At 45.1% G+C, this 13,266-nt stretch overlaps 1 gene segment (V, D, J or C); it reads right to left on the bottom strand.

Annotated features, from left to right (window-relative positions):
* Window positions 1-650: 650 nt before the first annotated feature.
* LOC140479406 (Ig kappa chain V region Mem5-like) lies at window positions 651-12,191 on the bottom strand. The segment is given in 4 exon segments: window positions 651-1,528; window positions 11,079-11,112; window positions 11,640-11,938; window positions 12,125-12,191. Coding segments are annotated over 4 exon segments (711 nt in total).
* Window positions 12,192-13,266: the final 1,075 nt, after the last annotated feature.

The following is a 13,266-nucleotide window of genomic DNA, read 5'->3' as shown; positions in this document are numbered from 1 at the left end:
GAGCTGCTCTGGAACCCACCCTGAGCCCTGGATGGTTGTCACTGAGATGGCCCGGAGGCGACAGAATATGACAGCAGAAAGTGGAACCAGTTTATCATTGACTGTCCTCCCACGCTCCCCCGGACTGAACATTCTCAATATGACTCCAGGGACACACGGGACCATTCCATTGCACTTTGAGAGTAAAGAAACCCAAGTCTAATTTATGGAATATTTATTTCACAAACCCTGTGGAATTGTTATTCTGAGTAACAAGATGCTGCAGGTCATATTCATCAATACAAGGTTCCCAGTGGCACTGGCTCCCAAACAGTTGAGTTGACTGTCTTGGCTTGGGATCTTGCTGTGCCGAAGGGAAGCGTGAGCATTGACGGGGAATTCCCATCAGATTATCGTTCTCCCCATTGTCCCCTCCTGCCATCCTTCTTTTCTCCATTTATTGGGAACGATTTCTTTGGGGCCCTGCATTCCTGCTGAAGGTACACCTTCTGGACACAATGGTAGCATTAACCTCCTGATCCTGGGACCACATTGCCCCCTCTATTCTCCCCCTCTTATTCAAAGCCTTGAGGGTGGATGTTAAGACTTCCCACACCGTTTCCCTTAGGCTTCAGCTCTAGCCATTTCCAAAGCACACACGAGACAGAGACTGAATCTTCTTCATCTTTATTCCCTTTTCCAGATTGACATTGACAGAAAACAGACTGCAATTAACAGCCCAGACAGAGGAAGCTGCACACATTCACAGCCACAATGGAGCATGAGGAAAACACTTGTGGAGTTTTTCTCAGTAACATGAGAATCCTGTCCCTTTAAACAGTGATAAAAACCTTATATTGGAAATGACGGCTGAGCAGGAAGGTGATCTGGTTTACTGAAGCAGAGACCTCTGAGGTTCACATTCTTTTTGTACAGCTGACAGTCTTCAGCATCTTCGAGAGGTTTGTCTTGGCATCACAAGTCAACACTGTCCTCATCACACGTTCCCAGGATAGGGACAGCATGGGGTTTGATACAGAGTGAAGCTTCTTTTTGATGATTTCAATGACCTGCCTTAACCCTTGAACCTCAGACGTGTCTCTGAGCCAGCAACGAGAAGGAAGAGAGTTGAAATACAGTGCTGACAATGACCTTTGTCCTGCCAGCTCAGCCCTGTTCTATTCGAACTTATGTCTCCTCTGTGGACTGTCTCAAACACTCTACACACATTCTGATCTCCTGATGCTCTTGCTGAGGGGAGAGGGGAGGGTCACGTGGGTGAGGGCACAGGAGAAGCGAGCGTTGGACTCCCAGTCAGACCCAGAGAGGGTCAGCAGGCTGCTGACACTGTAGGTGCTGTCCGAAGATCGCAGGTAGTTGCTGGTCTGAACACCGTCCGAAATGACTGCACCGTCCTTCTTCCACTGCACCTCCAGCTCATCGGGATAGAAGTGATTGGCAAGGCACACCAGGGTGGCAGTGCCCTTGGCATTGACCTGCTCCGGGGAGGGGGGCAGCAGGGTCAGCTTGGGCTGAGTGTTCTCACGGCCTGAAAGATAAGAGAAACAATTTTGATCCCTGCCGTTCAAAGGGATTTCAACTCTGAACATTCACTGGCAAAACAATCCATTTTAACATTTGTATTCAGTACCTACAAATTCCATAAAAAAGGAGAGTGACTTTTAATATTACTTCTTGGGATGTGAGTGTCACTGGCAGAGTGTGCATTTATTGCCCCTGAGAAGGTGATGGTGAAAGAGAAGGGACAGTTTTGGATCATTGCTGAGGGAATGAATGTGAGCAGCTGGAAGGGCTCTCAATGGGGGAGCATTTCAATGACAGTGATCAGAACGCAGTGAGATTGAGAGGAGGGATGGAAATGGAGAACCAGGGGGCCTGTGTAAAAGTTTTCATTTGGGAACAAACCATTTTACTAAACTGGACAGTTATTGGGTAAAAGTGGGCTGAAAGACAAAAAGCAGGGGTGAAATTTACAGGACCTGAGGAAAGCAAAGAGCTGACAAGATGAAATGTATCCAAATGAAGTCAAGGAAATCCCAATGATGTTTTATAATCACAGAAAGAACAAGTGAATGAAGGAATGTATGAGGCCCATTCGAGAGCAGGAAGGGAACTTGTGTGCGGTGGTGGGAGATGGAGCAATGGTTCCTCATGAAAACTTTCGGTCTGTTTTCACAAAAGAGAGGGACATATATAGCAGTAACTGTAGTTCAGCAGGAGGACTGAGCAATAATGGAATGGCATCTTTCACATCTGAAAGATTTCCAGTTCATCCAAAGAAATGAAAGATCCATGCTGTCCCAAAAACATTTGCAGACAGTGTGGGACATGTTTGAAATGTGGTCACTGTTGTAATGAAGGAAATGTGCAAGCCCGATTGTACACAGCAAGATCCCACAAACAACAATGAACCAAGGAACATGTTGAGTGATGTTTGTTCAGGGATAAATATCAGCCTGAATACAATTCAAAGAGAAAGTAACTGGAACACTGGCGTGGAAAATGAGAAAATGAAAATTAAAGGAGAAGGCAGGATTACTGGTTCATTATGGGATTGATTGTTACCAGAAAATAAAAGGAAAGGGACAGAGTATTGTGAATGTCATATTGTACTGAGGAAACTTAAAAGTGCAGGGAAGCTCAATATAGAACAAGCTTAAAGGTTTTGTCTCTTAATGCATGAACCATTTGGAATAATGTAGACAAAGTGGACCACACAAACCAAAGGAATTCAAGTTTCCAAGGAATTTGAATTAATTAAAGAAGGTAGGGGCTCAGGACACTTTATTGAAGCATCCAGACCAAGTAATAGGATCGAGAGTATGGAAAGGATCAAGAATTGAACTTGAGGCACTGCAGGGTGGAATGGTGGATCAGTGGTTAGCACTGCTGTCTCACAGCTCCGAAGACACAGACTCAATTCCAACTGACTGTCTGTGTGGGATTTACACATTCTCCCCGTGTCCACTTGGGTTTCCTCCTATTGTCACAAAGATGTTTCGGTTAGGAGGATTATCCACGGGAATTGTAGGGTGGGTGGGATACTTTTTGGAGGGTCAGTCTGGGCTGAATGACCTGCTTCAACACTGTAGGGTTTCTATGATTTCTAAAGGAGATAACTGTGAGAAGGAGACAGTCAGTGCATGACTGAGGGTGTTGTACTTCGACGCATCGAGTATATGAAGCAAGGTAAATGAGCCTGTCGCGCAGGGACGTGGCTGCAAGTGGATCGGGACTGGGAACTAAATATCCAGGGATGCACATCCTTTTGAAAGGAAAGGCAAGGGGATAGAGGGTCAAGTGCGAAGGAAGAACTGAAGGTAATCCTTGTTAGTCGGGAAATTTTATTGGGGAGACTGATGGTATCAAAACTTGGTAATTCCCCAGGGCCTGATGCTTTACATCCCAGAGTCCTTAAGAAAGTGGGTGTAGAAATAGTGGACACATTGGTGATCATTTTCCAGCATTCCGTAGACTCTGACCGAGTTCCAGTGGACTAGACAGCATTCAATACAATTCCACTTTTTAATAAAAGGAGGGAGAATGAAAATGAGGATTTGTCCATGAGGAAAACGCTGGAGTCAATTATTAAAGATACAATAACCGAGCATTTGGAAAGCAGTGACAGAATCGGTCTAAGTCAGTATGGATTTGCTAAAGGGAAATGAGGCCTGCCACATCTTCTGGAAGGTTGTGAGGATGTGATCAGTAGAGAGTGGAGAAATCTGAATCAATGGACAACAAAAACAAAATTGAGGAAAAGGTTCAGCAGGTCTGACAGCATCTGTGGAGAGAAATCGAAGTTATTTTTTCGGCTTGAGTGACCCTCCCTCAGAACTCAGTGGATGTTGTGTGCCTGGACTTTCAAAAGGCTTTTGACAAGGTCCCATAAGAGAGATTATTGAGCAAAATTAAACCTCATGGTATTGGAGGTAATGTATTGACATGGAGAGAGAACATGTTGGCAGAAAGAAAACAGAGAGTTGGAATAAATGGGTCCTTCTCAGAGTGGCAGGCAGTGATGAGTGGGGTACCACAGGGTTCAGTGCTGGGACCCCAGCTGTTCACAATATACATAAACGATATGGACAAAGGAATTGAATGCAATCCCTACAAACTTGCAGATGACATGAAGCTGGGTGACAATGTATGTTGTGAGGAGGATGCTAAGGGGCTGCAGGGTGACTTGGACAGGCTGGCTGAGTGGCCAAATACATGGCAAATGCAATATAATGTGGATAAATGTGAGATGATCCACTTTGGTGGTAAAACAGGAAGTCAGATTATTAATGAATGGTGGAAGTTTAGGAAAAGGTGAGGTGCAATGAGAGCTGGGTGTCATGGTGGAACAGTCACTGAAAGGGGGCATGCAGGTGCAGCAGGCAGTGAGGGAAGCTAATGGCATTTTGGCCTTCACAGTAAGTGGATTTGTGTATTGGAGTAAGGATGTCTTGCAGATTTATACAGGGCTTTGGTGAGGCTTCACTTTGAGTATTGTGTACAGTTTTGGTCTGCGAGTCTGAGGAAGGACATTCTTGCTATTGAGGGAGTCCAGCGAAGGTTCACCAGACTGATTCCCAGGACGGCAGGACTGACATATGAGGAAAGACTGGATCAAATGGGCTTGTCCTCACTGGAATTTAGAAGAATGAGAGCAATCTCACAGAAACATATAAAATCCTGATGGGATTTGACAGTTTCAATGCTGAAAGAATGTTCTCAATATTAGGGAAAGTCCAGAACAAGGGGTCACAGTCTAAGATTAAGGGTTAAGTTATTCAAATATTTTGAACCTGTGGAATTCTCTACCACAGAAAGCTGGTGGGGCCAGTTTGTTAGATGTATATATATAGAGGGACGTGGTCCTTGCGGCTAAGGGATCAAGGGATATGAGGAGAGAGTGGGAATGGGATACTGAGATTGCAAAATCAGCCATGATCATATTGAATGGTGGTGCAGGCTCTAAGGGCAAAATGGCCTATTCCTCCAGCAATTTTCTATGATTCTGTGTTTCTAATGATTGGTAGATTGGGAGGGGGGAGTGGATTTACTCTGTCATTAAGAAATGAAATTAAATTGACAGCAAGAGGAATTATAGAGTTGGAATGCATATAATCTGTGTGAGTCGACTTCAGAAACCACAAAGGAACAAAGAGCCTGATGGGAGTTATGTACAAACTTCCTCGCAGTAGTCGGGATGTGAATCAGAAAATAAATCAGGAGAAAGAAAAGACATGTAAGAAAGGGATTATTACAATAATCATGGGGACTGCAATATGCAAGTGGACTGGTAAAGTCACGTTGGGAATGGGTCTCAAGGAAAGGAATTCATGGAATGTCTGCGAGAGGCTTTTTTTGGAACAGTTTGTGGTGGAACCACTCAGAAACAGGTAATTCCAGATTCGGTGATGTGTAATGAGGCAGCCCTGATTGGGGAGCTGAAGGTGAGTGAACCCTGAGGGCACAGTGATCATAATGTGATAGAATTCACCCTGCAGTTCGAGAGGGAGAAGCTGGAATTCAATGTAATAATAGGAATTTATGAGCAAGTTAGACAAAGGAGAGCCAATGGACATGATCGATTTGGATTTCCAGAAGGTCTTTGACAGGTTGCCACAGGAGGCTGCTAAATAACATAAGAGCCCATGGGGTTTGGGGCCCTGTACTGACATGGATAGAGAGTGGAAATAAATGGGTCTTTTGCAGGATGGCAGCTGGTGCGTCGTGCAGTTCAGCAGGGGGCAGTGTTGGGACCTCAGCTTTTCATGTAACAATTAATGATATATTAACGATCTGCGAAAAGGAACTGAGGGCATTGTTGGTAAATTTGCTGATAACACAAAGATGGGGGAGGGACAGGGAGAGTTGAGGAAGTAAGGAGGCTGCAGAAGGACTTGGAAAGGCTCAGAGAGTGGGCGAAGAAATGGCAGATGAAATACAGTGTGGAAAAGTGTGAGGTTATGCACTTTGGTGGGAAGAATAGAAGCTTAAACTGTTTTCTAAATGGGGAAATTTGGAATTCTGAAGCATCAAGGTACTCATAAGTCCTCTTTCAGATTTCTCTGAAGGTTATCATGTAGGTTCAGTTGGCAAATAGGAAGACAAGTGAAATGTTATCATTCATTTGAACTGAGTTAGAATACAGGAGTAAGTGTGTACTGTTGAGGGAGTAAGAGACTCTGGTCAGAATACATTTGGAATATTGTGAACAGTTTTGGGACCTGTATCTAAGGAGGTATGTTCTTGCATTGGGAAAAGTCCAGAGGAGGTTTATGAGAATGACCCTGGGGATGACAGCCTGGTCTGATGAGGAGCGGTTGAGGAATCTGGATGTGTACTTGATGGAGTTCAGAAGGACATGGGAGGATCACATTGACACTTACAGAACACTGAGAGGCCTGGATAGAGTGGACGTGGAGAAGATGTTTCCACAAGGAAGAGGAAATTGGACCAGTAGGCACAGCCACAGCGTTAAGGGATAGCACATTGCTATGGTTGTGAAGTCATTGAGTGTATTTAGGACAGACATTGATACTTCTTGATTGGAAAGACGATCAAACATCATGAGAAGAAGGCAGAAGAATGTTCTTGAAAAACACATCACCCATGACCAAATGGCACAGCAGACCTGATGGGGTGAATGGCCTAATTCTGATGTCATAAAATCTTATGGTCTTTTGAAGAGACTGTGCAAAACCCACAACACTGAACCCACTGGATTGTGAGCCCTGCTGTAGCTGGTTGTCATCAGAACTTTGCGAAGAGGTAAACAGGGAGTGGAGAGAATGTGCATCCTGTTCCTTGTAGGAACTTCAAGATGCTTCCCAGCTCCTGGAATACCATGAGAGCAGGAAGTGTGGTCAGTGACAGCAGTTGGAGCTCCCAGTTTCGGAGCTTGAGCAGCAGTTGGTGTCAGTGCGGAGAGTCTGTGAGGCTGAGAGCTCCGTGGAGAGCACGTTTCTAGATGTGGTCACTCTGCAGCTTCAGAGTATGCAAGGAGAGAGGGAATGGGGGAGCAGCAGACAGTCCAAGTACCAGGCAGCTCGTACAGGAATCCCCTGAGTGTATCGCACTCTCCAACCAGGATTCAGTTCAGAATCCTGATGAAAATGATGGTTCATTTGGGGAGTGCAGCCAGAGTCAATTTCATGGCATCACAGGGGCTCAGCTGTACAGGGGGGCACAAGGAAGACTCAAGAGTGAGGGCAATCAATAGGTGTTTCTGCAGCTGCAGATGGGAATCCAGGATGGTGTGTTGTCTCCCTGGTGCCAGGGTCAAGGATGTCACTGAGCGGCTGCAGAGCAATCTGAGGGGAGAAGGGGAACAGGCAGCAGTCATGGTCCACATCGGTGCCAGTGACAGAGGGAGAAAAGGGATGTGGTCCTGCAGTCAGAATTTAGGGAGCTCAGGAAGAACTTAGCAGCAGGAGCTCAAAAATAGGAATCGCTGGATTACTCGCAGTGACCAGTGCAAGTGAGAGTAGGAACAGGCGGATAAGACAGGTGAATGTGAGGTTGTAAAGGTTGTCCACAAGGGAGGGCTTTAAATTCTTGGGACTTTGGGAATGACTCAGTGGGAGATGCGACCTCTATAGACCGGTTGGATTGCTCCTGAACAGAGCAGGAACTGAGCTCCTTGCTGGTGTTGTTGGAGAGGGTTTAAACTTACATGGAAGGGCTGTGGGCACCAGGAGATAATATCAGGGAAGAACACCAAGGGACACAGAGTCCTGGAAAAAATAGTTAGCATCCGACTAAGGAATAGTAACTTAGGCAGAATCAGAGTGAGGCAGAGAGTAATAAATTCTAAACCCAGCTGACTGCATGTATGGGATTGCACACAATGTGGGAATAAGATTGAGGAGTTACAGACACAGATTACCAAGTGGAAATCTGATGTTTTCGCGCTAACAGATGAGGCTCAAATGAGGAGAGGACTGGTATTAAATATTCCTGGATACAACGTATTCAGTAAAGATAGGAAAAGGGGGTGCACGGTGAGAGGTTTGGGATTGGTTAAGAAGATCATTCCAGACCTGGAGAAACATGATGTCCCAGAGGGGTGAAGGACAGAATTGATTTGGTTTGAGATAAGGAACAAAAGAAGTGTAATCAGATTGTTCAGTGCAGTCTGTAGGTCACCAACTAGTGGGAAGGATGTAGAGGGACAAATCTGCAAAGAGTTTACAGCAAGGTGCACACATTGTCAAATATCAACTGGAATAAAAGCAGTGTGAAGGGCAGAGAGGGGCTAGAGTTGTGAGAGTGTCCTCAGGTGAATTTTCTCCAGCTGTGTGTTTCCATTCTAATGAGAAGGGAAGATCTGTGACATATGGATGTTGGGAGTGAGGAGACTCAGTTAGATCAAGTGTCAGTGAGAGGACATTTTGGGAAGAGTGATCATTGTATCAAAAGGTTCAGGGAGACAGTGGAAAAGGACAAAGGACAATCCAGAGTAAAGTCATGACCATGGATCATATCTCATTGATCACCTCCAAATGTCTCACTCTTTTCATGTTCATATTTTATTTTCAAACAGAATATGAATGAGTTACCAATCTAATATTTTACCTCAGTATTTACAGTTCAGAAGGATATGGAAGTGAAGGAGTTTTGGGAAATAAATGTTGCTGTCTTGAGAAGAGTCCACATTACAGATGAAGACGTTCAGTAATCTGTTCTTAAAACTCATAAAGGTAGATAAATCCCCTACGAACTGATCCAGGTCTGTTCCAGTACTTAGCGGGAAGCTTGGGAAGAGACAGCAATACCTTTGTGGAGATGTTTGTATCATCAACAGCCAAGGGTGATGTACTGGAAGACTGTACTGGAGCATGGCTAATGTTGTGCTGTATTTTAAGGAAGTCTGCAAGGAATACCCAGGGAATTATTTACCGGTGAGTCTGATGTCAGTGGTGAGTAAGTTGTTGGAGGGGATTTTAAGAGACAGGATCTAAATGCATTTGGAAAGACAATGATTGATTAGGGATAGTCCACATGGCTTTGTAAGTAGGAAAATGTGTCTTACAAATTTGATTGAGCTTTTTGAAGACACGACCAAGAAGATAGCTGAGGGCAGATTGGTAGACATTGTCTACATGGACTTTAGCAAGGTCTTTGGCAATTTTTGCATGGACAATTGGTTAATAAGATTTGATCAAATGTAATCTAGGGAGAGCAAACCAATTGGTACAAAATTAGCTTGATGGTTGGAGACAGTGTGGTGGTAGAAGGTTGTGGTTCAGACAGGAAGTCTGTGACCAGCGGTGTGGCAAAAGGATTGTTTCTGGATTCATTATTGTTCATTATTGAGAGAAACAAATTGAAAGAGAATATAGGAAGCATGGTTTGTGAGTTTGCAGATGACACCAATATTAGTGGCAGAATGGTAAGTTAAGAAGGCTATTTGAGAGTACTTTTACATTATGTATTGAGATAATAGGGAGGTGTTGCATTTTGGTACAAAATCCAGGCCACGGGTAACACAGTTAAGTGTGGGGCCATGGGGAGTGTTGTCAAACAGGGGTGGAGGCACATAGAGTATTGAAACTGGTGTCACGTGTAGACAGGGTGGTGAAGGAAGCATTTAGTACACTTGCCTTCATCGGGTCTGGGAGTTGGGACATCATTTTATGTCTGTCCAAGATATTAGTCAGGTCACATTTCTGGTCACCCTGCTATTGAAAGAATGTCATTAAACTGGAGAGGATGTTAAAAAGGGTGACATGACTGTCACCGAGACTGGAGGGTTTGAGTTATAAGGAGTGGCTGGTAAGGCCTGGGCTATTTTCCTTGGAAGGTCAGAGGCTGTGGGGTGACATTTTAGAGGTTTATAAAATCATAACGGGCATAGATAAGGTGACTAGCCAAGGTCTTTTTCCCAGGGTCGGGGAGACCAAAACTCGAGGGCAGAGGTTTAAAGTAAGAGGTGAAGGATTCAAAAGGGACCTGAGGTATCCCTCTTTCAAGTAGAGAGTGGTATTGAATGAACTGCCGGAGAAAGTCGTTGAGGCGAGTATGATTACAACATTTAAAAAAAATTGAACAAGTACATGGAGAGGAAGGATTTGGGGGAAATGAGCCAAATGCAGGCAAATGGGACGACAGGGAAGAGAGAAGGTGAATATTTCACAAAGGGTGTGAATATTTTGCAGAAGGCGTAAAAAGATTCCCATGGAAGGTTCAGAAATGAGGAAAATTAGTTCTGAAAATATATTGCAGATTTTTGGACTGTCATCCTGAGAGAAGACAGGCAGAGAGAAGATTTGTTTGAGGAATTCAAAATTAGGAGGGGCCTGGACAGAGTAAATAGGGAGAAAATGTTCCCTCTCATTAAAGAATTGAGAGCAAGAGACCACAGATTGAAAGTAATTGGTGGAGGTAGCAGAAGTGAGATAAAGAAAAACATTTTCATGAAGCGAGTGGCTAAGGTGTGGAATGCACTGCCTGAGAGTGTGGTGGAGGCAGCTTCAATTGAAACATTCCGAAGGGAATGAGAATGTTATTTGAAAAGGAAAAATGTGCAGGGTGACAGGGAGAAGGCAGGAGAATGACACTCAGTGAATTGCTCATTCGGAGAGCTGGTCCAGACAGGATGGGCGGAATGGCCTCCGTGTGTGCTGTAGCAATTCTGTGATTGAGTGATTGAGCAGAGTTAAAGCTGGGGGAGGTGGGAGCTCGGTGTCTCACTGCTGCTGCTGCTGCTGCTGAGGTCAGTGAGATCAGAGACTGGGACAGGGAGCCAGAGCTCACATCAAACTCTGCCCGTGTCTGTCACACTGAGACTGACAGGAGGCTACTCACTGATTTCACTCCGTGCTGCAGGAATGGGACCACAGGCTGCAAATGGACAGAGCTCCTCCACACGGTGAGTAAAACTGACTGACTTGTATCTTGCTGCTTAAAGGAGGCAATGGAACTAAAGAAATACGGCTGGAGACACTGTTAGACACAGTGCTCCTCAATCAACCACTTCATTCACTGCAGCTCCCCACGAACACCTGCAGCAATTCAGCATTTGTGATTTCGAAAGGCTCAGTATTTACAGCGTTAATAACGGACGATGGAGGTTTACTTACTCAGTCTGAGCTTGGTTCCTTTACCGAACGTAAGGCACAGTGAGAGCTCCCAGTGCAGAGGCTGTACAAAAACCTCTGCTCTCTGCTTCCCTCACTCACTGTCACCTTCTCCCTGTCGCTCTCTGTCTTTCAGTTACTCTCACCTTCTCTTTGTTGTTCATGTTTTTCTGTTTTTCTCATTCTTTCTCTCTCTCTCTCTCTCTCTCTTTCTCTCTCCCTAGGTTGTGTCCTGCTGTGCTCGGGAGGTTTGTGAACTTTATTTTTTTATGTTAAATTTTGCAGCTGTTCTTCACATGTGGCCATGGAGTGTAAGACTGAAACTTAAGGCCTTCAGTGAGCAGTGGACACCACAGGGACTGGAGTGTGTAGTGGACAGTAACAATCCCGGCATAGGGTAATTTGTTCAGTTCCATTTATCTATAAATGTGGACCTGTCAAAACAGGAGGTGTATGTGTGTGTTCTTTATTATATATTAAATATATGTAATTGTGGGTTATGTCAGTACGGGAGGTGGGACTGTGTGTATTGAGGTTTTTGTACGGCTCTGTATCACTGTGCCAAGGTAAGCTCTGACTTTGCATACAGTAATAATCAGCGACATCCTCATTCTGAACGTTGCTGATTGTCAGGGTGAAGTGTGTCCTGGACACTTCTCTCCCAGTGAATCGCTCGGAGACCCCTGTTTCTCGTGTTGCTGCATTGTAGATCAGGAGAGAGGGTTTCTGTCCTTCCCGCTGCTGGTACCATTCAACATCAGCACTGGCATCCTCACTGGATTTACAGGTGATGGTTGCAGTCTGGCCCAGTCCCACTGACAGCACCGGGGGAGACTGGATCATGATGATGTCCCCACTGATACCTGAGGGGTCAGAGAGAAACACAGTGAAGTCAGAACTGTCACACAAAGAGCCTGTCAAATGATAGATTGTTAGAGACACTGAGCATTCCTCTGGTTTCAGCATTTTCCCTTCAATCACAAGTCAGTGGAATTGGAGTGAAATGGAGAGCAGCTAAAGATTCAGGGTGGAAGGAGAGAGATTTGTACCTGCGACACAGAATACCAGGGGCCAGATCAGCTGGATGTATGAAATCATGGTGTGTGCTCCTGTCCCTGTGCCTGGTTCCTGATAAACTCTCCCTTCACTGGGCTCTGCTTTATAAAGCTGCAGCCTGTGAGAGTCTGACTGGGTGTTCCTCAGTATGTAAATGGCATCAGGTAGAGAGAGCCACGTCAGCCCCTCACACTGCCTGTTTTTCTGTCTCTCTCGTCCTTCCCAACTTCCTCCATCCCTTTTCACTTTTACCTCTTTCTCACTTTTCGCTTGAATATATTCCTGTCGCTCATTGACTTACTCCCTCTTTTTCTGATTATCGCCCTTTCCTTCTGTGTTGGTTGCTCTCATTCCATCCCTGATCTTCCATTCCTCTCCTTCATTTATCTGTCCACCTGTTATCTCACTCATTTTCTCCTTGTACCCTCAATCTCTCATTACCCCACTGTCTCTTTGTCTCACTCCTTCCCTCTGGTCACTCTCAAACTGATCTCTCTCGCAGGTGTTATTCCAGGATATTGGAACACTGAGTTTTGGGGCAGCTGTTAAATGCCTCGCACTCTCTCACTCAGCCTCACAATGTGCACTTGCTCTCACTCCCTCCCTCTGTCTCTCTCTCTCTTTCTCTCTCTCTTCTGTCCCTCTCTCAATTGGAAACCCAATGACATGCACAGCATTTAACAAGTCTGTGCTGGTCATCAATGATATAACAACACTAATCCCAGTTTGCCATTGAGGGAGAGGATCAGCCATGATCATTTTGAATGACAGAGCAGCCTCACAGGGCCAATCCCGAACCTTAACCCTAACCCTAACACTAATCCTAACCCTAACCCTAACACTGACACTACTCCTGCTCCCTGTTTCTATCTTTTTCTGTCTGTGTTATCTTTAATCTCTGCCCCTGGGTATTGATCCCTCTACACGTGGAAAAATTGCCTTCCTGTCCACTCTATCTCTGCCCCTCATAATCTAATAGCCCTTTATCAGGTCCGCTCACAACCTTCCCTGCTCCAAGTGAAAAAATCCCAGCCTTTCCAATCCTTACTCATAGCTCAGACCCTGCAGGCCAGGCAGCATCCTGGGAAATCTGCTCTGCCCCTCTCGAGTACAGTCACATACTTCCCAGAATGTG

This window comes from Chiloscyllium punctatum, chromosome 7 (assembly GCF_047496795.1).
Source record: "Chiloscyllium punctatum isolate Juve2018m chromosome 7, sChiPun1.3, whole genome shotgun sequence".
In the NCBI taxonomy this organism is placed as follows: Eukaryota; Metazoa; Chordata; class Chondrichthyes; order Orectolobiformes; family Hemiscylliidae; genus Chiloscyllium; species Chiloscyllium punctatum.
The sequence above is the reverse complement of the archived record's forward strand: the minus strand, read 5'-3'. Positions and strand labels throughout refer to the sequence as shown.